The sequence below is a fragment of the Syngnathoides biaculeatus genome, chromosome 11 (assembly GCF_019802595.1).
Source record: "Syngnathoides biaculeatus isolate LvHL_M chromosome 11, ASM1980259v1, whole genome shotgun sequence".
NCBI lineage: Eukaryota > Metazoa > Chordata > Actinopteri > Syngnathiformes > Syngnathidae > Syngnathoides > Syngnathoides biaculeatus.
The window spans coordinates 8,504,838-8,532,785 of NC_084650.1; the positions used below are offsets into that span (position 1 = coordinate 8,504,838).

Here is a 27,948-nt window from a genome sequence, read left to right on the forward strand (position 1 = left end):
ATCAACATGTCTAACCGAACACATACAAAAAGTGGACGTTCCCAGCAAAGTGCTGTGTACTCTATGTTCCGGTAGGAACAAAAACTTTCCAGGAGCATATCCAAACCAGGAAACACAAAGGTAAGTTGGACATAAATTTCTCAAATATTATATAATTGACAACTGTGAATACGATTAGGCCTATGTGTAGCACTAGCCCTGTAGATCACGCATTTTATCGCTCACTTTTATATTTCATGATCTCTCTCTCTCTTTCGCTCTCTCATATATATATATATATATATATATATATATATATATATATATCAACTCCATACTAAAAAAAAAAAAAAAAAGCGCAGCAAAGGATTTACATTAATCCCTCTCTACTTCTTCACCTATTGCGGATTCAGTGCATCGCTGGTTTTTCCAGACCCCCCCACCCAAAAAAAAAAAATAAACGGATCACTACATACTAATGTCCCCACCGTGATGACACACACCAATGCAGCAAAAAAATAAGAATTAAAAAAAAAATTATAAAATAAAATGCCAGCATACATTAGTACAGTACTGTAGCGGGAAGCCGCATTGATAGGGTATAATGTGGCATCCCCAGCAAGATGACAAGGACCTAGGAAGCAAAAAAAAAAAAAAACAAAAAAAAAAAAAACGCCATTTACCCCTACTTCGTTGTTTTTCACTTTTCGTAGGTGGGTCTGTTACCAATTAACCACGGAAAACAAGTGATTACTGTACTTCTGATGGCTTCTGAGGAAGCACGGCCTGTCACAAGAGCTGCTGAAACAGTTCTAAACAGTGGTCATCAAATCATTATTGTCTACCTCCATCATGGTCTGGTTTGGGACTGCCACAACAAAGGACAAACTCCGACTGCAATGGACAACCAAAACTGACTACCAAAGACAAATTCCTTGTGTGTTATTACATACTTGGTCAATAAAGATGATTCTGATTCTGGATTAACATCTTAAACAGCTAACTTAAAATTCAGCTGCAACTTGGTGCCAATTTTTTGTCTTGAGTTTGTTGTCACATTCTGCCGAGCCGATTATTATTTTATAGCAAACATTACTCGTCCATTTTCTGTAATCGTCTCACCACGCTGTACTGTCTGCACATCTGTTGTTGACTAATGCTAGCCTCTCACACCTTTGTAGCATCTGGTCCACTTTTGCAATCAACTGAGAAATTTCTGCAACACTTGCACAATCGACATCGTCCCAGATTATTACATGACTAGTCACTTTAAACAGCAGTCACTCACATTTGACGAGCGTGACCGTGCTCACAAATCATCACAGTCGAGCATGAAAAATCACGCGCGTAAAATTTGTTACGAGTAGAAATACAGACATTCTCAGCGCACATGAAAACCAATTCAGCGCAGTGAACCACAGTTTGCCCCTTTTTTTTTTTTTTTTAACATGGAAGCATACAGTCTCCTGCTCATTCCGCCCCCCTTTGGCTCTTAAAGGGGAACACTCATAATTACAAACACCGTCCACCCACACAGTCTGGGCTCGTAGAGCATGGTGCCTGTGTTTTCTCTCGATTCTTCTTTTCCTTTCGGCTTGTCCCGTTAGGGGTTGCCACAGCATGACATCTTTTTCCATCTAAGCCTATCTCGTTCATCCTCCTCTCTAACACTCACTGTCTCATGTCCTCCCTCACAACATCCATCAACCTTTTCTTTGGTATTCCTCTCACTCTTTTGCCTGGCAGCTCCATCCTCAGCACCCTTCTACCAACATACTCACTCTTTCGCTTCTGAACATGTCCAAACCATTAAAGTCTGCTCTCTCTCACCTTGTTTCCAAAACATCCAACTTTGCCTGCCCCTCTAATGAGCTAATTTCTAATCCTATCCAATCTGTTCACACCAAGTGAGAACCTCAGCATCTTCATTTCTGTTATCTCAAGTTCTGCTTCCTGTTTCTTCAGAGCCACCGTCTCTAATAACTTAATTGTGTGGCTCATCGTCTTTATTCCTCTGTAGTTTTTCACAGTTTTGAGCATCGCCTTTGTTCTTAAAAATGGGGATGAGCACACTTTTCCTCCATTCTTCAAGCATCTTCTCTCCTGCTAGTATTCTATTGAATAAGTTGGTCAAAAACTCCCCAGCCAACTCACGAAATTGCTTCCATACCTCCACCGGTATGTCATCGGGACCAATTGTCTTTCCATTTTTCCTTCTTTTCAGTGCCTTTCTAACTTCTCCCTTATAATAATTATAAAAATCACACGGGTAAAATTTGTTACGAGTAGAAAAAATAAATATTGAAAGACGTCACTTATTTTGTCTAGTCTTGACATTAATTTACGTCTTTATTTCATAATCGTTAACTAAACAAGCGTGCTCCTAAACAATCAATCAGTCTTCACCTGGAAACGGGAAATACAAGTCAATGTGTCGATTGTGAGGCAGTTTTGGTTGATCGTGTGAAGGTGCCAAAAAAGGTGTTTGACTATCATCCACCTTGTCGCTTGATTCAGGTGTGGCCAATACATTGAGCGCACGCACATAAAGGCGGATTCGAGCAAGCCATCCTCCTATTTACGACAGTCACGGCGTACTGCGCGGTCTCCCCCGCTAACTATAATACGGATGAGATTGTGATTTACTTTGACTTGATCTAAATTCTAACGGTCATTTTGCCCGTGGTATGCGTTATCTTTTCCCCTCTCCATGCTTTAGGAAGATATAGATAATATACTGCTAGCTTTCATTAATGGATTGACAATATTGATAACGCCGTAAATTACTCTAGATTATAACAATACATCAAGATTGCCAACAGGACTGTTTGTTACAATGTATCGCTAGCATGTTGCCGCGAACGCCGATTATGTTGAACTAAACTTTCAGCATTTTCAAAACATTGTGGGTATAGACCGTTTTTGTTTATTCCTTGACAGGCCAGTGCGTTTAAGTTTTCTTCAGATAGTTTGTCAGATCAAGAATTTTTGGTGAAAAATTTTAAATTCCGTTTTAGATCACATTCTACTAATATCGCTTGAAATTGGAAATTAACATTTCTGACTTTGAAATTGTTGTTTTCTATTTATGTATAAGTATTGCTGCCCTTTGCACAGTGGTCAGTGTACTTGACTTTTGCTTTATTAGGAACTCTAGCTGCTCTAAATGCTAGAGGACTCTGCATCCTTTGCACAATGCCCCCCCCCCCCACAAAAAAGAGTTGTAATTGGAGTGCAAGATGACTAGCAACCTTTATTGCTATGTCACAATTGACTGTTGTTGTCATGCATGTTGTACAAGAGCAGCTCCAACTACCAGAGACAAATTCCTTGTATGTTTCCGACATACTTGGCGAATAAACATGATTCTGATCTGATTGTAATAAATCTGGGAAGCTTTCAGGAAGGATTGGATCTTATTTCGGGAAAGAGGTCTGATGCTAATGTGACATCATACAACTTCTGCTTTTGAAGACAGCCTAAAGGGCATGGTAAAAGGTGATGTGTATCCTTTCGTGCCATGGTTGGTTGAACGCAAGTATTCAGCACAAAGGCTTTCAAACCTCATACTGAGAGACTTGATAGAACGCAGTTGCACTGTCGCTCAGTGTGCGGCGTTTGCCAACTGCTTCCATGAGTGGCCTGAGTGAATTACGAGAGCCGCTGCAAAGATTTCTCTCAGAAAAGACGTCGCCACTGGCAGCACATTCATTCTCCCAGCTGGTGCACGATCATGTGTCTTTGATATTAAAAGAGTTCGAACAATACTTCCCAACCAAAGAGGACCCACAAACTGCCAAGGGATGGATCCATGACCCATTTATTAAAAATCCAGCATGTCTGTGCAACAAGAAGATCAGCTGCTGGAGATCGCAAACAATGGTAGCATTAAAGGTATTTTCGAAACAACAACTTGTGTTCTGGATTAAAGTAAGGCACTGAAAACCCTGTTGCCATTTCGGACATCTTATCTGTGTGAAGCGGAGTTTTCTGGAGTGACAGCAACCAAAACAAAACAACGGAATAAACTGGACATAAGCAACACATGTCGAATGTCATTGTCTCCCATTACCTGCAGATGGGACCATCATGTTGCAGAGAAACAAGCTCAGGTGTTAGTGTTATGGTGAGTTAAAATTTTCATGCACTTTGAATTCATTTTCTTGCCGTATCTGTCTTATTTTGAAGGCATGTTTAATCAGTCACAACATTGTGGTCACCAACAGAGTGAAATGAGGCAGAGGGGAGATGGTTCAAACTAAACAATTCATTTAATCTGTTGAAAAACTGAGAGTTAAATCATTTAAAAAAATGAACTGTAGTGTAGATATGTACAGATAGAGAGAGAAATGTGTAATTGCTGGTTCTTGTTCTTTATTTTTCCACATGTATTTTTATGTTTATTTTATTTATTTCATTATTAGTATTTATGATAATGTTTATTATGTTAGATTTTCAATACAAACGATATTCAATACAAACAACCATACAGCATACACCCAGGCTCCCCCCATTACCCAGTAAAAATTGTAAAGCATTGACTGGTCCGTGGTGATAAAAAGGTTGGGGGCCCACTGCTCCACAACATCATCCTATGTTGTTGAGCTACACTCTCTCCTTTCAGTACCACACAGTCAGTAACCTCCTTCAGATTACATGGTCTGCACAAATGTAATTCATGTGCTTCTACCTACGCCCTTGTAGGTCACCCTATGTTCCTGCCTCTTCTGGAAAAAGGTGTTCACTACTGCCATTTCCATTTTTTTTTTAGCAAAATCCAACACCATCTGTCCCTCAAAGTTTCTTTCCTGGATGTCGTACTTACCCATCACTTCTTCATCACCCCTGTTTCCTTCACCTGCATGTCCAAAACAATCTGCTCCAATCACAACTCTCTCTGTGACTGGGATGCTCAGAACTACTTCATCTAATTCCTTTGAGAATTTCTCTTTGAACTCTAGGTCACATCCTACCTGTGGGGCATAGCCGCTAATCACATTAGACATAATACCCTCAATTTCGGCCTCATCACGAGATCTGGTACTCTTTTCACCACCAAGACATTCTTAGCCAGCGCTTCCTTTTAAAATAACCCCTCCATTTCTCTTCCCATCTACTCCATGGTAAAATAATTTAAACCCTGCTCCTAAACTTCTAGCCTTACTACCTTTCCACCTGTTCTCTTGGATGCATAATATGTCAACCTTTCTCATTATCATCATGTCAACCAACTCTTGAGCTTTTCGTGTCATAGTTCCAACTTTTGAAGTCTCTACTCTCAATTGTAGGTTCTGTGCATTCCTCTTCTTCTTCTGCCAAGGAATCTGCTTTCCTCCTCTTCTTTTTTTTCGAACCACAGTACCAGAATTTCCACCAATGCACTGCAGGTTAATGGTGCTGGAGGCGGGCGTTGTTAACCCAGGCGACAACCGATTCGGTATGAGAATCTTTCGATGAACGCTCATATTTGTTTGACAAAGTTCTAACCCAGATGCCCTTCTTGACGCAACCCTCTGCATTTACCCCGGCTTGGGACTCGTCTACAGATTGCATTGGTTTATGCCCCCATACGGCTGGATTAAATAGGACATATATAATGTTGGACACATATGGTTAATGGACTGTCCCGTGTGACCAGAGTGCCCCCCTGCTGGATATGTATAACATTACCAGTGCGGTCCAACCTTTTGTAAGATCATCAACTGGTTGTGGTTGCATTTGTGGCGGCGTGGTATTAAAGGAAATGCAATTGTTTTTTGGCATGAATTGAAGATTGGGATGCTTACAGTGACTGAGAAAATGCTGATTTGTTCTCTCAGGCTAGCACGGCGTCGTCTCTCTGGCACTCATGCAAATTAATTCCACCAGCAACATTTGTGCAGTGGCGCTCCCGATTCGTTGGTTAGACGAGATGGCAAAGGAGGCGGCGGCGAGGTGGCAACGGGGGACTCAGCGGTGTTAATCGGAGTGTCTCATTTGAACGGGAGTGCATTCTAGCATGTCACTGCCACTCAAGTGGTCCAACACAAGGCACCGGTCTGAGGTCAATTCTCAAATTGGTGGTGGTAAAGCATGCTCCAGATGCACCTTCATCTGAAGGTTTTTATAGTGATTTTGAAGCTCAAAGTGGCAAAGGAGGTCTTTGGTAATAGCAAGGGGGATGGACTCAATAGAAGACGCATAAATCATATCGAAGAATGTCATTGGCTGAATTGTCCAGTGGAAAGTCAAAGTGTTGTTTCCCTCTGAAAATATGCAGCTGGTTAGTGCAGAGCACTGCAGCTGGAGGTCTTGACCACTAGCTTGTAACAGTGTCAGAAGCTGATTGAACACCACATGGGGGATAACAGTGATGTCTGCTGCGGGGTCAATCAGAACAGGTAAGCTCATGTTCAAGTCTAACGGTAAAATACAGTGAAGAAAATAAGTATTTGAACACCCTGCTTTATTGCATTCTCATTTAGAAATCATGGAGGGGTCTGAAATTTTCACTGTAGGTGCATGTCCACTTTAAGAGAGATAATCTAAAAAGAAAAATCCAGAAATCAAAATGTATGATTTTTTTTAAACGATTTATTTGTGTGATAAGCTGCAAATACGTATTTGAACACCTGTCTATCAGCGAGAATTCCGACCCTCAAAGACCTCTTAGTCCGCCTTTAAAAGTCCCCCTCTACTCCATGTATTATCCTCAATCAGATGCACCTGTGTGAGGTTGTTAGTTGCATAAAGACACCTGTCAACCCCATACAATCAGTAAGAATCAAACTTGTAACATGGCCAAGACCAAAGAGCTGTCCAAAGACACCAGAGACAAAATTGTGCAGCTGTCAGAGACATTCTCCTCTCAACCCAGAAGTCAAACATCCCATCATTCTTCCAAAGACGAGTCATGTCACAACTCTGGTAGTTGCGTCATTACCTTGCAGAGGTGAAACACCAGGGACGACACTTCTTGGAAGGAGCAATAAGGGCAGCTGGCCTGTGCATAGTGTCTGGTAAGAAGGTGATAAGCTCTGTACTCCATAACTGCGTGCAAAGATGAGAGGGAAAATAGAAGAACAAAAGATGTCAGATCTTCCTCCAGAGCACCTGAGCACTTCAGCTTCCCTTCAGCTTTGTGGGACTAGATGTTTTTGGTCCCTGGACTGTGGCCACCAGGCGTACCCAAAGCGGTGCTGCACAGAGCAAGCCCTGGGCCGTACTTTTCACTTGCATTAGTACCAGAGCCATGCATATTCAAGTCGTGGACTCAATGGACACTGCCAGCTGCATAGATGCCCTGTGCAGGTTCTTTGCTGTGAGAGGACCGGCAAAACAGCTGACATCGGACAAAGGAACCAACTTCATCGGAGCAAGTAGGGCGTTGGGCATGAGAGACGAGAAACACCAGACCAGTGTCTTAAAGGACTTACACGACAAGGATATGCACCTGGGAATTCAATCCCCCTCACGCCTCCCACATGGGAGGAAGGTTGGGAACGCATGATAGACGTGTCCCGAAGAATCCTGGACTCAATGCTTCTGCAGACAAGAGGTGCTCCTTTGACACACAATGTGCTTTTCAATGCAAGACCACATGTCCCCATCTCCTCTGATGCATCTTCTCCATTCATGTTCACTCCTGATATGCTTCTAACTCAAATGTAGGGTCTACCAGTTCCACCAGGCGACTTCACAGGAAAAGATCTCTTCAAGTCTCAGTGGAAACAACTGCAAGCACTCGCCAATGAGTTTTGGGCCCGTTGGAGAGAACACTATCTCAGCACTCTTTCACCGAGGTGCAAATAGCTCACAGCACATCGAAACGTGCAGACGGGAGACATTGTGCTTCTGAAGGATATGCAGCTCCCTCGAAATGAGTCCGATGGGACTGGTCACCTCAACCTTCCCAAGCAGTGATGGGAAGGTTAGGAAGATAGCAGTCAGAGTAACCACTCTGGACTCTGTCAAGACATTCCTCAGAACTGTGTCTGAGGTCATCCTACTTCTTCCCAAAGAGAACTAAGGATCATTAGAAAATGACAATGCAAGTAGAGGAGTGACCTTTGCACTATATCAGGCGGGGAGCGTTCTGCCCTGCAAGATACTATGAATTATTCTGATTTACATATTTTATTATCGTTTTCACGTGTTAATCAGTTACACTTGTACACAGCCTTGTTAATTTAATGCTTTAGTGTAATTCTGCATCTGACCTCTCAGTGGCAGCACTCATTCGTTCATGCCGAACATTTACAGAGATCGAACTTCCTTTGTGTACAAAGCAGCAAAGAACGTACATGAAGTTCATCGTGTGGTTGTCCATCATTTCCTGAATGCTAGCCTCCAGAAAGCGTTGGCTTTTCACTCTACTTCAATTGTTCAATAAAGGAGCTATAGAACGCTCATCTCTTGGCTCTTGAACATAGTTTGGCAGGCTGTTAATTCTGCATTCTACACTGAGCACGTTAACACGTAGAAAGAACAGTATAACTGTAAAACACAATTCATATATCATGTGTGGATAAAAATAAACCACAACATCTCAGAGAACGGACGTTCTGGGTGTTAATTGACTAACACTTTTTCTGTCATTTTTTGTTTTAAAAAAGTGGTGTCCAACTACATGTTTAAACTGACAAACGGACATTTGAGATTTTCTGGCATTTGTTTGCTTTCTAAATGAAACTATTACCCAGTATTCAATGATCAATTTAGTTTTGGTGTACAGTATGTGTAAAAAGTACACACAACCCTGTTAAAAATGTCAGTATTTTTCTTGTATGAGAATTAAGAATATTGAGATTCTTTTATTTTTACCTGTAGGTATTGGTGGTGTGTTTAGTTGTCCTGGATGCCATTTTTGTTCTGGCAGAGCTGCTTGTAGATTTATCCATTATCCAGCTGGAACATGGCCATGTTGCACCTGAGGTGAGACTTAGTTGGTTTGATCTAAATATAGTGATAAAATATATTTGATCCTTTACGCATTAATTTTTTCACATAAAATGTATGCCCTGTGATTGGCTAGCCCAAAGTCAGCTGAGATAGACTCCAGTTCCCTTAAGGCAAATGACAGAAAAGATTGATTTTTGTGGATTTACAGTATTTCACATAAATGTCACATTAATTTGTTTGATCATATATATATATCGCCATCCATCCATTTTCTTTGCCGCTTATCCTCACGAGGGTCACAGGGGGTGCTGGAGCCTATCCCAGCTGTCAACGGGCAGGAGCTGGGGTAAACCCTGAACTGGTCGCCAGCCAATCGTAGGGGACATAGAGACAAACAGTCACACTCACAATCACACCTAGGGGCAATTTAGAGTGTCCAATTAAAGTTGCATGTTTTTGGGATGTGCGAGGAAACCGGAGTACCTGGAGAAAACCTACACAGGCACGGGGGGAACATGCAAACTCCACACATGCGGGGCCGGGATTGAACCCAGGACCTCAGAACTGTGAGGCCAACGCTTTCCAGCTGAGCGACCATGCCGCTATTTGTCCAAAACTGATAGAGACATAGCACAAGCGACTTGCAAGCTGTAATTGCAGAAAAAGATGGCGCTACAAAGTATTAATCCAAGGGGGCTGAATAGTATTGCACACCCCACAATTATTTATTTGTTAAAAAAGTATAAAATATCCAATGAATTTCTTTCCACTTCATGATTGTGTCCCACTGATGATTGTCTTAACCCGATTGATTTATGTTGATTCTTAACAAAAATAATTAATTTTATATCTTGATGTTTGAAGCCTGAAATGTGGCGAAAGGTTGAAAAGTTCAAGGGGGCAGAATACTTTCACAGGGCACCGTGTGTGTGTGTGTGTGTGTGTGTGTTGTGTGTGTGTGAGGTGTATATATATATATATATATATATATAGAGAGAGAGAGAGAGAGAGAGGAGAGAGAGAGAGAGAGAGAGAGAGATAGAGAGAGAGAGAGAGAGAGAGAGAGAGAGAGAGAGAGAGAGAGAGAGAGAGAGATTCTTTTTCTAACACCCACTGTCCTCAACATCCATCAACCTTTTCTTTGGTTCCTCGCTCTTTTGCCTGGCAGCTTCATCCTCAGCATCCTTCTACCAATATACTCACTTTCTCGCCTCTGGATATCTCCAAGCCATCGAAGTCTGCTCTCTCGAATCATGTCTAATTAGTTCATTTCTAATCCTATCGAACCGACTCACTCCGAGCGAGAACCTCAACATCTTCATTTCGTCAGAACCACCTTCCATACATCATGGCTGACCTCACGACTTTTATAAACTCAGCCCTTCATCCCAGCGGATACTCCTCTGTCATAAAACACACCGAGCAAGAACCTCAACATCTTCATTTCTGCTTCCTTTTGTTTCTTCAGTACTACTGTCTCTAATCCGTACATCATTGCCGGGCTCACGACTGTTATATAAACTCACTCCTTCATCCTAGCGGATATTCTTCTGTCACGTAACACACCAGACACCTTCCACCAGCAGTAACAACCTGCTTGGACCCGTTTCCTCACTTCCTTACTACACTCACCATTGCTCTGGATTGTTGACCCCAAGTATTTGAAGTTGTCGACCCAAGCTATCTCTTCTCCCTGGAGCCTCACTCTTCCCCTCCACCCCTCTGATTCATGCACATACTGTATATTCTGTTTTACTTCAGCTTCATTCCTCTCCTTTCCAGTGCATGCATCCAATTTTCTAATTGTTCCCCCACCTGCTCCCTGCTTTCACTGCATATCACAATATCATCTGCGAACATCATGGTCCAAGGGGATTCCAGTCTAACCTCATCTGTCAGCCTATCCATTACCACAGCGAACAGGAAGGGGCTCATAGCTTATCCCTGATGCAATCCCACCTTCACCTTAAAGGGGAATTCCAGTGGTTTGCATTAACAATGTATCCAATAGGTCATGTAATATGTACTCTATCTTGACAATGTGATTTGTCATTTACTAGTGTTTTGAGAAGATTTTCATGTTTTTTAAATCTATTTTTATAATTTTCAGGGGCGCTGCCATTTTGGCGAGTCATGTGACGTGTTACGTGCCGTTCCAAGCGCTCGATTACATGGGAAACCATTATACCCAGCGCTGATTTCTTGCCGCTCGGCTGTAAATAATGTAGAATATTCGGATGGTTCTTCGGGCGGAATGACGCGGAATCTGTCGAGTGAGCGGCAGCAGAGGCCATTAACCGAGCTTCGGCGGGTGGGGAGGCTGTGAGCTGAACTTTGGCAGCCGGGGAGGCCATTAGTCAAGTTTCGGAGAGCGAGCTACCTGGCCGAGCAAGCTCTGGGGCTTGGCTGGGAACGAGCTCATGGCTCCCCCGGAGCTCGCTCGTTAGACTCTGCGTTATTCCCGTCCGAAGAACCATCCGCGGCTGGCGGCCCGGAGCGCCAGGGGCCTTTGTTTATGCACTTATGTTCCATAGTGTAGTCAGACGCCGCGTCATTCCGCCCGAAGAACCATCAGAGTATTCAACATTATTTACAGCCACAGGTTCAAATCTGTATGGAAGTCTTCCTGTTTAACCAATACTGCTACTTCTTCATCAGATCAGAAAAACTCAGAGAAATCAGCGCTGGGCATAAATGGTGTCCCATGTAATTGAGCGTTTGGAACGGCACGTAACACATCACATCTGCCCACGTAGGTCATCTGACTCGCCAAAATGGCAGTGTCCCTAAAAATTTGTAAATGTCGATATAAATCTTCTCAAAACACTTTGAAATTAGAGCGGATTTAACATCACATTGTCAAAACAGAGTACATATTACATGACCTATTGGATCCATTGTTCATGCAAACCTCTGGAATTCCCCTTTAAATTCTTCTGTTATGCCTACGGCACACCTAACCACTCTTCTGTTGCCCTCATGTCCTGTATTCGATCATATTTCTCCGCCACACCAGGTTTTCGCATGCAGTACCACAGTTCCTCTCTTGGTACTTTGTCATAGGCTTTCTCTAGATCTACAAAGACACAATGTAGCTCCTTCTGACCTTCTCTGTACTTTTCCACGAGCATCCCCAAGGGAAATAATGCATCTGTGGTACTCTTTCTCGGCATGAAACTATACTGTTGCGCGCAGATACTTCTGTGCTGAGTCTAGCCTCCACTACTCTTTCCCATCATTCATTGTGTGGCTCATCAACTTTATTCATTTATAGTTGCTACAGTTCTGCAAATCACCTTTGTTCTACAAGCACACTTTTCCCCCATTCTTCAGGGATCTTCTCACCCGCGAGTATTCAATTGAGGAAGTTGGTCAAAAACTCCACAGCAACCCCTGCATTACAATCTGCAGCCATCACAACTCTGTGTCTACCCTCCACTCCTCTTTCCCATAATGTCATTGTGTGGCTCATCAACTTTATTCCTCTATAGTTGCCACAGCTCTGCAAGTCCCCTTTTTTCTTAAAAATGGGAAGGAGCACACTTACCTGCTGCACATCCATCCCATCTCTATCCCCCTGTCTGGCCAACCTGTAGTGATCCTTTTCTCCTTCTTTCGGGACCAACAAGGTGTACATGTCATATGCCTCTTGTTTAGCCTTCGCCACCTCTACCTTTGCCCTACGTCGCATCTCAATGTATTCCTTTTGCCTCTCCTCAGTCCTCTTACTGTCCCACTTCTTCTTCGCTAATCTCTTTCCTTGTATGATTTCCTGTATTTTGGGGTTCCACCACCAGGTCTCCTTCTCCCCTTTCCTACCAGAAGACACACTAAGTACTTTCCTGCCTGTCTCTCTGATCACCTTGGCTGTAGTAGTCCAGTCTTCCAGGACCTCCTCCTGTGCATCCAGAGCCTGTCTCACCTCTTTCCGAGAGACCACACAGCATTCTTCCTTTCTCAGCTTCCACCACCTGGTTCTCTGCTCTACCTTTGTCTTTTTGATTTTCTACCCACCACCAGAGTTGTCCTACACACCACCATCTTGTTTTGTGGAGCTACACTGCTCCCCTACCATTACTTTACAGTCACTAACCTCCTTCAGATTATATCGTCTGCACAGAATATAATCCACCTGCATGCTTCTACCTCCGCTCTTGTAGGTCACTATATGTTCCTGCCCGTTCTGGGAAAAAAAATGTTTACAACTGCCAAGTCCACCACCATCTATCCCTCAAAGTCCCTTTCCTGGATGCTGTACTTACCCATCACTTCTTCATCGCCCTTTTTCCTTCATTCGTCCATTACAATCTGTATCAATCACAACTCTCTCTCTGTCTGGGATGCTCAGAACTACTTCTACTAGTTCCTTCCAGAATTTCTCTTTCAACTTTCGGTTGCATCCTACCTGTGGGGCACAGCCACGAATCACATTATACATAACACCCCTCAATTTCAAATTTCAGCCTCATCACTCTGATGCTCTTTTCAACTCCAAGACTTTCTTAGCAAGCTCTTCTTTTAAAAAAAATGACCCCTACTCCATGTCTCTTCCTATCTACTCCATGGTCAAATAATTTAAACCCTGTTCCTAAACTTCTAGCCTTACTCCCATTCCAACTGGTCTCTTGGATGCACAATATATCAACCTTTCTCCTAATCATCTTATGAACCAACTTTACACTTTTTGGGAGATTGAGGCATTCTGGGCAAGCTTTACTATCCGAGCCGTATATGACATCTTGCCTTCTCCCACAAACCTAAACCAATGGTATGCCAAAGACCTCAAGTGCCTGTTATGCCCAAATCCTGTAACACTGAAGCACATCCTGGTTGGAAGCAAGACAAGCCTTACTCAAGGCCGTTACACCTGGCGGGACAGCCAAGTGCTGAAGTTTTTTCACTGGTGTTCTGGAGAACCAGGGGATGAGGTTGAACACCCTTCCACCCTTGTCAGCCAAGTGGCAACCAAAGTTTTTTGTTCGGGCAGGGGAAAGTCAAACCACCCACACCAACAACCCACAAGACAGCGGACAGCTGGGCAGTGCACGAGACTTTTGCAGACCTGGACAAGAAGCTTTGTTTCCCTGCTGAGATTGCAATTACCACCCTACGACTATATTTGGTGCTGTGGTCTGCCTCTCTCAAACTCTTGTCTAGTTCAAGCTCACAGTGCCCTGGGAGGAGGTGGTCGAGGAGGCGTATGAGTGGAAGAGGCTGAGATATGCAGGACTTGCGGCTGAAGTGCAACAGCAAGGCTGGAGAGCAGATGTACACCCGACGGAAGTAGGCTGCAGAGGGTTTATAGCCTCCTCAACATCCAGGCTACTCAGAGAGATGGGAGTTCGAGGGAAGGCACATCACCAGGCAGTCAGATATCTCTCCAAGTCACCGTAAAAGGCCAATCAGTGCATGTGGATCAAGACAAAAGACCGCAATTAGGCCTTCAAGAGAATCAATAGCACTTAGGGGGTGAACCCGAGACTCTGGGATTCACTGCTGAATCCTCTCGAGAGTGTCGTGATCCTATCACTTGAAACACTTGAAGACAGAAGGAAGCTCGCTTGATAACCCTTGGGTGCCATCACTTTGATGGCACCCAAGGGTTATCAACATATGTATGTATGAACATCCCACAAAGCCCAATTGGAGCCTCAAATATTAATGAATAGAGGGTTATTAACATCTAGACCTACGTAGTACATCTATATACAGTAGTGCCTCGGTTCTCGAACATAATCGATTCCAGAAGGCTGGTTGAAAAACAAAACGTTTGAAAACTGAAGCACGTTTTCCCATAACAATGAATGGAAAATGAAATGTGTTCCAAGCCTAAAAATATTTAAGCGATTTTTTTTTCTCGCTTTTCGTAGTAATAAACTGCATCGTAGAAATACATGTATAGTTTAAATACTTTTATATAATTAATTAAATAATTTAAGAGATATATTTTATTTTTTGCTTAAAATGTATGCTTTAGCCTACTAGAGTATGCTAGGCTGGGACTGCTGTATCTGTAGCGACTCGACCCCAAGCCTTGTAAAACTTTTTTTTATTAACAAAAGTGCAGAATTACTTTAAACAAGCAATAATGAGGGGGGGGGGCAGACAAATTGTTTATTTGCACAGAAAGTATGTAACGTAAAAAAGTTTAACTTGCAACTAGAGGTATGGTTAATGGAACAAAAGAAAAAAGCAATGTCTTTGGAGCAAGCAAGCAGATGTCTTCGGTGGGGGTGACTTGCCCCTTTTTCTCAAAGAACGAATCTGTTTCTGCCGTCTTTTAAGCACTTTTCTGAAGTGGCTCATAGCAACATCATTAAAATTTTGCAGTGCTCTGAAACATTCAGCTTTATTTGAGTGATGAAGTTCTACAAAATTATGGAAGTCGTTACATTTAGCGCAGATAGCTTTAATATCGGCACTTGAGACATCCTTCCTGCCTTCAGCCTCATCAGTCGACATCTCCTCCCTTCCTTGCCAACACTATCTCCAGGTAACTGCTACTCGTTCACGAAAATAAGAAGCAACTTTTCGACTTCCTCCAAGATCTGTGGCCTGTGCTTTGGTCAACACGGTTGCTCCTTTCGCAACATTTGAGGGCATCCTTGTGTTTCAGAATGGTGCTGATCGTCGATTGCCAAGCTTCTTCGATAGCTCAGAAACACGCACACCAGATTTGTGCTCGGCTATCAAATCCTTCTTGAAGTTGACAGTTTTATGCACCACTTCCCTTTTTTCAGCACCAGCAGTTCTACTTCCCTTCTTTGGAGTCACGATCGGGGGTTGCTCAATTTCAAGAAAAAAAATCACTATAGTAATGGGAAACGTCCACGAACAGAGGAGTGTGTGAGTCAACTGGTTGCACCACACGGTCGTACATGTTATGTCTTTAGTGTTTTTTTTCCGGGGTGCGTTCGAAAGCACAATAACAAATCATCGTGGTTCAGCTGGTTGGGGTGTTCAAATACCGATTTTCGTTCAAAAACCAAAGAAAAGAATATTGAAATTTTCGTTTGAAAACCAATTTGTACAAAAACCAAGACATTCGAAAACCAAGGTGCCACTATATTTAATAATAATGCTTGTATTTCTCAAACTCACACAAATGATACATTTTCTAAAAAGTGCCCCAGCTAGATGTTTACTGTAATTTGTCATATTTACAGCCCCCCAAAAATGTCAAAAGTCAATCGTGTGCATTATACATACATAGATATACTGGCAAATAAAAAATCTTTCAAATTTTAGAAATCTATGCTGCCATCTAGTGGTTCTGAAAAAGATGGACACTTTCACTCCAAAATGTCCCACCAAATTTCATCCCGTTAAAGTAAAATTAAATTTGTTTTGCCTGGTGCTTCACATTTTCTTTAAAAAATTGTTCCCACATTGCAAATTTGGGTCATCAAACATATGAACACAATTCTATGTTTGGAAATTTACTAAAAGAAAGTATGTCTCTGAATGTCAATATAAAAGCAAGCAAATTTAAATAAGGGTTACATGTTCAAATAAACTGTTTAGCTTCAGAATAATTATTTGAAAATAAAAAGACACAATACAGTTACTTTTAGTTTTGATCATAAGGGTAGATGGAAAATTTTGTATTGTAAAAATGCATTGCACATAGGTAGAAGGGTTCAACTTTGGGGGCGCGTATCATACATGGGTGTGCATTATACACAATAAATTACAGTCCATTACATAATGTGGCTCCCTCTGTTAAGATATATACATACTGTATTTTTCAAAATTTGCAGTGGATCAAATTGTTTTTCTCACTGTACTGATGCTCTACTACTCTCCATTAAATAATTTCTTGTAATTATAAATTCACTTGCCAGGTTTTTCACTACCTCAGCCTGGCACTTCTCACATTCTTCATGGTGGAGCTCGCTGGCAAACTGTTTGCATATCGCCTTGAGTTCTTCCAGCATAGGTTTGAGGTGTTTGATGCTTTGGTGGTGATCCTGTCTTTTGTGCTGGACATAGTATTCATCTTTCATGATGATATATTTGATGGAATGGGTCTACTCATCTTGCTGCGTCTCTGGAGGGTTGCTAGAATCATTAATGGTGAGTAAAACTGTCATTTTTGTATACTGTAATTTGATTTATAACAGTAACATGGCTTTATTTTGGTAAACGGCAGCTAATGGGATGTCCTGTCCCCCAAGGTGTCCTTTCGCTCACCATTTTTGAAGCCTATTGAGTGTCACATTATGATTTGTGGCTTGTAGTTCAAATTTTTCCACCTGAGCGAATGGTGTCAAACGTCACAGATTTATGCCAATTCACATGATCTGTGTTTACATCAAATGTAACCAGGTCATGTAAATATTTAAATTCACATTCAGTGTGAGTGCGGCACAAGATGCATTTTGTTTTCATGAAAAGGCATTTTAAGCAATAGGACTGCCTGCCAGTGTACCCCATCTCTGGCCCAAAAATAGCTGAGATGGGCTCCAGCACAGCCTCAAGTCCAGGGAGGAAATGGATGGATGGATAGATGGGATGCATGGATGGATAGATAAAAATCTATACATCCAAAAATGTGATTGCTAGCATCCTCAGAAAGTGGGTTGCAAATAATTAAACTTTGTTTCAGGCACTTCACAATCAACATAATTTTGAATTGTTTGAGAAATATTACATAATAATAAGAGTATTTTTTTCAAAGAAACAATTGATATTTTGTTGGATAACTAACAATAATTCAGTGAATCATATTATAAATTAATAGTTTTTCAAAAGGGAATTAATTGGCCCATGTCTTTACAGTTATTGATTAAATTGTTTTAAATTGATCGTTAATTATTTGAATTCACAATCTGGAAGGCTATTATTAATGTCAATTGTATCACAGCTCTTGGAGAACTACTTTGCTAGATAGTTAAATATGCATCAGATGACATTCCAGAATACCCAGCCACAGAAATGTTAAAAAAAATACATTTTATTGACGTAACCTGGTTCTTGGCAGTTGCAACAGATAAGGAAAAAACAGCTACTCATATCTATTTATGTTGTATGACTGCTTAGTACCTGTCTGGATTATCATCACTTAATTAGTATGATGATTGAATATATTGCAGGGATTCTCGTGTCTGTAAAAACTCGTGCAGACCAGAAGATGCACAAGTTGAAGGCCAGCTATGACCATCTCGTACAAAGAGTCACAGAACTACAACAGCATATTGATAAACTAGTAAGTATTCACTGCTTACTCCAAAGGCATGGTAGACCAAGATTGCAAATAGCAGAGGCTAAATTGCGTGTTCACAAACAAGTCATTGGCGGGTCGTTCTGCATGTAGTGTTCTAGTGGCGATAAATTGCTTGTGCACTCACTGGAACATATATTGCAAACAATGTGTGCACTGTTTGCAATAAATGTTACAGTGGTGGAACCGCCATATTTAAAAGGGGGTTTTGTGCTGTAGGTACCGCTGACGTTTTTTTCCATGGAATCTTTGTGAGAAAATTAAAATTGAAATAGTGGAATTGTAAGTGTTCGTGGAAGAGTCAAACATATTACTGGCTGACAGAAAAGAAATCTATTGCTATGTCTGCTGAAATGACCGAGATACAAGGAAATGCAGCTGAAATTAGATTTAGTCAAAGCTGATACAGCACTACTCCAGTGATGGCGCTGCCCATTTGCCACCTTGCCAATGGCAAACTGGATGTGGCAATGCTAATGTTGCCTGTTAGCCACACTGCACTGCACAAAAAAAAAAAAAGCCTGTCCGCAAATTTGCAGAAATTTGATTTTTTTTTTTTTTAAGCAAAATAAACAAATAAAAATCTACTAATGGGATAGACCAACATTTTTTGACTGGAATTCTTAAAATGAGTTTATAAATCAAGCGCATTTAAGACAGTCTTAAAATTTGAAAAATGTCCTCATTACAAGGAACAGTTGTCCGAAATGCACAGTTCTGAGGACCCAGGTTCAAATCTGGCCTTGCCTGTGTGGAGTTTTGTTCTCTGCGTGCCTGTGTGGGTTTTCTCCAGCTCCTCCGGTTTCCTCCCACATTCCAAAAACAGGTTAATTGAAGACTCTAAATTGCCTTTAGGTCTGAATGTGAGTGTGAACCAGTTTAAGATGTACCTTGCCTCTCACCCAGAGTCATCTGGGAAAGGCTCCAACACGCCCGCAGCCCAAGTAGAGATAAGCCTTCACTCTCCCCAGCCAATTCATCCAGGTTTTCCGGGGGTATCCCAAGGCATTACCAGGCCAGTCGAGAGAGATAGTCTCTCCAGCGAGTCCTGGGTCATCCCCAGACTTTTCTTCCAGCCGTTTCTATATGGCATCTTGTACTTTCGGTCACGATCCACATCAGAATCAGATTTAATTGACAGATATGTAAAAACACAGAAGGAATTTGTCTCCGGCAGTCGGTGCTGCCCTGGGACCAACAGTCATATTGAGTACTAAGAAGAACAAACTAACAAGAACGAAAAACAATAGACATTCAGTTAATAGGGAACTTTTCCTGATAAGAGTCACAGTTGTGCAAAGATGCAGTCTTCAAGCATTTAGAGCAGTTAGAGTAAGTCACTGCCCCACATGATGTTAAGCTTATAGCTTTTAAGAGTGCCCTTACCTGTTCACGGTTCAACGTTTTCTTCTTCTTCTTTTCCTTTTGGCTTGTCCTGTTTGGGATCGCCATAGCTTGTCATCTTTTTCCATCTAAGCCTATCTCCTGCATCTTCCTCTCGAACAACAACTGCCCTCATGTCTTCCCTCACAACATCCATCAATCTTCTCTTCCTCTTCCTCTTCCTCTCACTCTTTTGCCTGGCAGCTCCATCCTCAGCACCCTTCAACCAATATATTCGCTCTCTCGCCTCTGGACATATTTAAACCATCGAAGTTTGCTCTCTCGAAACTTGTCTCCAGAACATCCAACTTTGGCTGTCCCTATAATAACCTCATTTCAAATCCTATCCGACCTGCTCACTCCTCAACATCTTCCTTTCTACCACCTCCAGCTCTGCTTCCTGTTGTCTCTTCAGTGCCACCGACTCTAATCCGCACATCATGGCTGGCCTCACCACTGTTTTATAAACTTTGCACTTCATCCTAGCAGAGACTCTTCTGGCACATAACAGACCAGACACCTTCCACCAGCAGTTCCAACCTGCTTGGCCCTGTTTCTTCACTTCCGTACCACACTCACCATTGCTCTGTATTATTGACCCCAAATATTTGAAGTGGTCCACCCTCGCTATCTCTCCCTCCCTTGAGCCTCCCTCACCCCCCTCCACCCTTCTCATTCACAGACATATATTCTGTTTTACATCGGCTTATCTTCATCCCTATCCTTTGGAGTGCATGCCTCCATCTTTCTTATTGTTCCTCCACTTGCTCCCTGCTTTCGCTGCAGATCACAATATCATATTCGAACATCATGGTCCAGGGGGATTCCAGTCTAACTTCATCTGTCAGCCTTTCCATTTCCACATCAAAGAGGAAGAGGCTCACATCTGATCCCTGATACAGTCCCACCTCCACCTTAAATTCTTCCGTCACACCTACGGCACACTTCACCACTGTTCTGCTGCCCTCGTACACGTCCTGGACTATTCTAACATACAGTGAAGAAAGTAAGTATTTGAACACCCTGCTGTATTGATAGGTGCATGTCCACCTCTACTGTAGCTGTTCACCGGGTTTGAGCACACTGCAGGAGGGATTTTGGCCCAATCCTCCACACAGATCTTCTCGAGATTAGACAGGTTTCTGGGCTGTCGCTGAGAAACACTGAGTTTAAGCTCCGTCCAAAGATTTTCCATTGGGTTTAGGTCTGGAGACTGGCTAGGCCATGCCAGAACCTTGATATGCTTCTTACGCAGCCACTCCTTGGTTTTCTTGGCTGTGTGCTTTGGGTCATTGTCATATTGAAAGACCCTGCCACAACCCATCTTCAATGTTCTGACTGAGGGAAATCGGTTGTTCCCAAAAATCTCACAATACATGGCCGCGGTACAGTGCAGTCGTCCTGTCCCATGTGCAGAAAAATATCCCCAAAGCATGATGCTACCACCCCCATGCTTCACAGTAGGGATGGTGTTCTTGGGATGGAAGTCGTCATTCGTCTTCCTCCAAACACAGTTAGTGCAATTATAACCAAAAAGTTCAATTTTGGTCTCATCTGACCACAAAACGTTTTCACCAAGCTGCTTGGCAATTTCTCCGTAGCCCTTTCCAGCCGGGTGGAGTTGTACAATTTTGTCTCTGGTGTCTTTGGACAGCTCTTTGGTTTTGGCCATGTTACAAGTTTGAGTCTTATTTATTGTATGGGTTGGACAGGTGTCTTTAAACAGTGAATGACCTCACACAGGTGCATCTCATTCAGGATAATGCAAGGAGTGGAGGTGGACAATTTGGCCAAATAGAGGCATAAAGATGGGAAAGATGTACAGCAGGTAAGGGTGATTAAGGATAGAGATGGAAATGTGTTGACTGGTGCCAGTCGTGTGCTAAATAGATGGAAAGGATACTTTTTGAGAAGTTGATGAATGACGAAAATGAGCGAGAAGGAAAAGTCGAACATGCAAGTGTGATGGACGAGGAAGCCAATGATTAGTATGGGCGAAGTTACAAAGGGATGAAAGAGGATGAAAAATTGAAAAGCAGTTGGTCCTGAAGACATACCTTTGGCAGTATGGAAGCTATTTGGCGAGGTGGCTGTGGAGTTTTTGACCAACCTATTTAACAGAATACTAGCGGGTGAGGGGGTGCCTGAATGGAGTAAAGGTGTGCTAGTTCCCATTTTTAAGAACATAGGCGATTTGCAGAGCTGTGCAAACTATAGAGGAATAAAGATGATGAGCCCAATACTGAAGTTATGGGAAAGAATAGTGAAGGCAAGACTCAGGACAGAAGTACGTATTTGGGAGCAACAGTATGGTTTCATGCCTAGAAAGAGTACCACAGATCCATTATTTGTCTTGAGGATGCTTGTGGAAAAGTACAGAGGTCCAGAGGTCAGAAGGAGATACATTGTGTCTTCATGGATCTAGAGAAAGCCTATGACAGAGTACCAAGAGAGGAACTGTGGTACAGGATGCGTAAGTCTGGTGTGGCGTAGAAATACGTTAGAATAGTACAGGACATGTACGAGGGCAGCAGAACAGTGGTGAGGTGTGCTGCAGGTGTGACAAAAGAATTTTCGGTGGAGGTGGGACTGCATAAGTTATGAGATCTGAGCACCTTCCTGTTTGCTGTGGTAATGGATAGGCTGACAGATTAGGTTGGACTTGAATCCTCTTGGACCATGATATTATCAGATGAAATTGAGATCTTCAGTGAAAGCAAGGTGCAGGATGAGGAACAATTACAAACATGGAGACATGCACTGGAAAGGAGAGGAACGAAAATGAATCTATAGCTGAAGAAAAATAATATATGTGCTTGAATGAGAGGAGTGGAGGGGGAAGAATGAGGCTACAGGGAGAAGACATGAGTGCTTGACCCAAATATGTTTTACCTGACAGCGAGCAAGAATAGTCACAGGCAGGGTAGGTAAACTACCAGCAGTACAAGAGGCACATTTTGCCTTCCTGAAGAACTAAAGAACTTTACTCCTGAAGAACCTCCCACAGGACTCCCTGAGGGACACGATTGAATACCCTCTGCAAGTCCACAAAACACATTGAGACTGGTCGTGCAAACTCCCATGCACTCTTGAGGATCCTGTCGAGGCCGTATAGCTGGTCCACTGTTCGATGGCCATGATGAAAACCATATTGCTCCTCCTGAATCAGAGATTCGACTTCCCGATGGATGTTCCTCCTCATCACACCTGGATAGACCTTTCCAGGGAGGCTGAGGAGTGTGATCCCCTATAGTTGGAATACACCCTCTGGTCCCTCTTCTTAAAGAGGGGGACCACCACCCGAGTCTGCCAATCCAGAGCCACTGTCCCCGATGTCCATCCAATGTTGCAGAGGGGTGTCAACCAGGATAACTCCACAACATCCAGAATCTTTAGGAACTTTAGGCGAATCTCATCCATCCCCTGGGCCATGCCATCAAGGAACTTTCTAACGACCTTGGTCACCTCAACCCCGCAGATAGAAGAGCTCGCCTCAGAGCACCCAGACTCAGCTTCCTCGTGGGAATGTGTGTTGGTGGAATTGAGGAGGTCTGCGAAGTATTCTCCCCACCGACTCACAACATCCCCAGTTGAGGTCAGCAGCGGCCTGTCTCCACTATACACAGTGTTGACGGTGCACTGCTTCCCCCTCTTGAGACGCAAGACGGTGTACGAGAATTTCCTCAAAACCGTCTTGAAGTCATTCTCCATGGTCTCACCGAACTTCTCCCACGCCCGTGTTTTTGCCTCAGCAACCACCAAAGCTGCATTCCGCTTTCCAACCACGCCATTGCAGGTCTCACTGTCATTGCCCACATGGGTTTTGAAGTCCCCAGAGGGGGCACTCTCCATCACTCCCTTTATGGCCTCCAAAAAGGGTGGGTACTCTGAACTGCTGTTTGATGCATAGGCACAAACAACAGTCAGGACATGTCCTCCTACCCAAAGGCAGAGGGAGGCTACCCTATGTGCATCCACGTACATGCGCCGAGCCGGAGGGCAATAAGTATATGGACACTTGGTCGGCGCCTCTCACCGTGGAACAGAGTCGAACCCCTCTCACGAGGACTGGCACCAGACCCAAGCGGTGCATAGAGTCTGACTAAATGTAGTCTGAACTTTTCGATCTCGCGCACCAGTCCTTGCCTGCCAAAGAGGTCTTATTCCATGTCCATAGAGCCAGTTTCTGTAGCTGAAGATCAAATCACCAAGGTCGCCACCTTTCTCTAGCACCCAGCGCACATCGCACCCGATCCCTATGGTCCCCTCTGACAGGTGGTGAGCCCATGGGAAGGGGGACCATGTTACCCTTATGGGCTGTGCCCGGACGAGCTCTATGGGTGCAGACCCGGCCACCAGCCATTCACCTTCGAGCCCAACCTCCAGGCCTGGCTCCACATGGGGGCTACAGTGACCCACGTCCATGATAGAGAAACCGAGATCCAATATTTGTATTCATCATAGGGGTTTTGGAGTCATACTCTGTCTGGTCCCTCACCCAGGACCTTTTTGCTATGGGTGACATTACCAGGGGCTTGAAGCCCCAGACAACTTAGCTCCTAGAATGATAGGGACACACAAACCCCTCCACTCTGATAAGGTGATGGCTTGATTAGTAATGTTAGTAATTAGTAATCTTATAAATATGAAGGCAACACACAAAATGAACCCAATGGAAACAATGTATTTATCAAACCAAAAAATGACAACAAGCTCACAACTTTCAAGGAGGATCTGCGGTTCCTTGAGATTATGGACAATGAGTGTTTTCAGGACAAGTCACAAAGCTGAGCGGATCTGCTCACGTTTCGCCAGCCAAGGACGCCGCTGCCAAGGAATCCTGAGATGAAGGTCCATGTCTTGGATTTTGTGCAGAAAATGTTGGACAATGGTAACGCAGACCTCGCACCCCCAGTTTAGATCACAAAGAGTATTGGTACTTACCTTATTTTGGCGTGCACCATCCACAAAAGCCATCACAAATCCAAGTTGTATTTGACTCAAGCGCACAGTTCAAAGGTTCTCCTCTCAACGCCATGCTACTGTCAGGGCCCAACTTATATATGGTATTCGATGTCTTATGTTACACATTTATATTTATCATGGTAATATGCGCCCCCAACCTTAACTCTCTGACCTCCTCGGGGAGCTTGGATTTTACGATCGTTAGCGTAGCATGTTTGTTGCTACCGCACCAAAGATCAGAAACGACTGCCCGGGAGTTTGTTTTATGTTAAACCCAGACAAAAAAATTCAACTACAACGGCTAGTTGTGCAGCTGATTTTAAAAGAAATGTGCCATGACTTGTGCAGATGACACCACCAATCCAGAAGTAGCGCCGTAGTCAGAAACAACAATAGCTTGCCACAATGGCTTCAGGTGGGTATTAAAAATATGTGAGCTCAAATTACGTAATACTAGCATCATGGGTGCATTAAAAAAAAAAAAAAAAAAAGCAAGAGCGCACACAATTGAAATGGTCACTATTTTTAAATGTGCCCATTACCCACGTTTCTACGTAGTTTGAGCTCACATTGTTTTGATAGCAACCTGACGGCATAGGAAAGCTGTGGAGTCTGGTGGGCGAGAGGCTGCGCTGCAGAACCAAAACTCTTGCGATTCAAAACATGTTTCCCCACAAACCCCATGGATGGCACAGAGGACAACATGCTGTGGGAGCAAAATAGGATCACTGTTCATGAATTCAGGAGGCACCAGAAATGGACCAAGTCACCAAAGGTAGCTACGATGATTATTTTTCATATTGGACATGAGCCAGATATTGCTTTTGAAGTTGGCCATGGATGTGTAATGTAGAGGATAAACTGCACTATACACAAATGTTTTATGCACAAATATTTAATGCAAAAAATGTTAAAGGCAAACAGAATGAAATATTATTTAAGACTAATATGTATCAACAGTATAAATAAAATGTTATGCCATCATTGAGCATTTATTTTAGTTGGTTGAGGGATTCTGTTCTGACAATTACAAGGACCAGGACAAGTGTGTCCTGTGGCCTGTCCTGAGATTATATTACGGCTACATCAGCACTTGCACAATGATTATTATGAATGATTGTTGTTCATGGTTCTTTTTTGGAAAAACAATACAAGTACAAACCTAACAAAATATATATACAGATAATTTCCAATATTTTGAGCATATGGGTAGCAGCAAATTGATGGTGCGCATTGTACATGGTAGAAAATGCAGCCCTATGGGGGCACAAACCAGGGCAATCTGTAGGCCGGTCCCAATCCAGGATAAATGCAGAGGGTTGTGTCAGGAAGTGCATCTGGCGTAAAAACTGTGGCAAACAAATATGAGCGTTCATCTAAAGAATCCCATACCGGATTGGTCGTGGCCCGGGTTAACAACGCCCGCCCCCACCACTGCTAACCTGCAGGGCGTCGGTGGAAATTCAGCTACTGTGGGTCGAAGACAATGAAGAGGAGGAAACCAGATCTGTCGTTAGAAGAAAAAGAGGAATGCACAGAGCCTACAACTGAGTGTAGGGACTTTGAATATTGGGACTATGACAGGAAAAGATCAGGAGTTGGTAGACATGATGATTAGGAGAAAGGTTGATATTCTGTGCATCCAAGAGAGCAGGTGGAAAGGTAGTAAGGCTAGAAGTTTAGGAGCGGGTTTAAATTATTCTACCACGGATTAGATGGGAAGAGAAATGGAGTAGGGGTTATTTTAAAGGAAGAGCTAGCTAAGAATGTCTTGGAGGTGAAAAGAGTATCAGATTGAGTGATGAGACTAAAATTTGAAATTGAAGGTGTTATGTGTTATGTGGTTAGCGGCTATGCCCCACAGGTAGGATGTGACCTAGAGTTGAAAGAGAAATTCTGGATGGAACTACATGACTTATTTCCAGAAGAGGGAGGAACATATAGTGACCTACAAGAGCGGAGGTAGAAGCACGCAGGTGGATTATATTTTGTGCAGGCGATGTAATCTGAAGGAGATTACTGAAAGTAGTGGTAGGGGAGAGTGTAGCTCGACAGCATAGGATGGTGGTGTGTAGGATGACTCTGGTGGTGGGTACGAAGATTAAGAAGACAAAGGTAGAGCAGAGAACCAAGTGGTGGAAGCTGAGAAAGGAAGAATGTTGTGCGGCCTTTCAGAAAGAGGTGAGACAGGCTCTCGATGGACAGCAGAAGCTCCCGGAAGACTGGACAACGACAGCCAAGGTAATCAGAGAGACGGGCAGGAGAGTACTTGGTGTGTCTTTTGGTAGGAAAGGGGAGAAGGAGACTTGGTGGTGGAACCCCAAAATACAGGGAGTCATACAAGGAAAGAGATTAGCGAAGAAGAAGTCGGACACTGAGAGGACTGAGGAGAGGTGAAAGGAGCACATCGAGATGCGACCTAGGGCAAAGGTAGAGGTGGCAAAGGCTAACCAAGAGGCATATGAAGACATGTACACCAGGTTGGACACAAAAGAAGGAGAAAAGGATCTCTACAGGTTGGCCAGACAGAGAGATAGAGATGGGAAGGATGTGCAGCAGGTAAGGATGATTAAGGATAGAGATGGAAATGTGTTGACTGGTGCCAGTAGTGTGCTAAATAGATGGAAAGGATACTTTAAGGAGTTGATGAATGAAGAAAATGAGAGCGAAGGAAGAGTTGAAGAGGGAAGTGGGAAGGACCAGGAAGTGGCAATGATTACTAAGGGGGAAGTCAGAAAGGCACTACAAAGGATGAAAAATGGAAAGGCAGTTGGTCCTGAAGACATACCGGTAGAGGTATGGAAGCAATTTAGAGAGATGGCTGTGGAGTTTTTGACCAACTTATTCAACAGAATACTCGCGGGCGAAAAGATGCCTGAAGTATGGAGGAAAAGTGTGCTCGTTCCCATTTTGAAGAACAAAGGGAACTTGCAGAGCTGTGGCAACCATAGAGGAATAAAGTTGTTGAGCCACACAATGAAGTTATGGGAAAGAGTAGTGGAGGCTAGACTCAGGACAGAAGTAAGTATCTGCGAGCAACAGTATGGTTTCATGCCAAGAAAGAGTACCACAGATGCATTATTTGCCTTGAGGATGCTCGTGGAAAAGTACAGAGAAGGTCAGAAGGAGCTACATTGTGTCTTTGTGGATCTCGAGAAAGCCTATGACAGAGTACCAAGAGAAGAGCTGTGGTACTGCATGCGTAAGTCTGGTGTGGCAGAGAAGTATGTTAAAATAGTACAGGACATGTATGATGGCAGCAGAACAATGGTGAGGGGTGCCTTAGGTGTGACAGAAGAATTTAAGGTGGAGGTGGGACTGCATCAGGGATCAGCTTCCTTCCCTACCTGTTTGCAGTGGTAATGGATAGACTGACAGATGATGTTAGACTGGAATCCCCTTATACCATGATGTTCGCAGATGATGTGATATGCAGTGAAAGCAGGGAGCATGCAGAGGAACAATTAGAAAGATGGAGACATGCACTGGATTAGATTAGCCGAAGTAAAACATAATAT

At 43.1% G+C, this 27,948-nt stretch overlaps 1 protein-coding gene across 3 annotated transcripts in view; it reads left to right on the forward strand.

Annotated features, from left to right (window-relative positions):
- Positions 1-27,948, forward strand: part of hvcn1 (hydrogen voltage-gated channel 1) — a 53,502-nt gene that overhangs the window by 5,878 nt on the left and 19,676 nt on the right. For 2 of the 3 annotated variants that reach the window (XM_061836105.1, XM_061836107.1), the window contains exons 3-5: positions 8,788-8,892; positions 16,704-16,935; positions 17,955-18,067. In XM_061836105.1, coding sequence (XP_061692089.1) covers positions 8,788-8,892; positions 16,704-16,935; positions 17,955-18,067 — 450 coding nt within the window. Of the gene's footprint in view, positions 1-8,787; positions 8,893-16,703; positions 16,936-17,954; positions 18,068-25,012; positions 25,237-27,948 lie in introns of those variants that run through there. The other variant, XM_061836106.1, reaches the window with a different exon arrangement.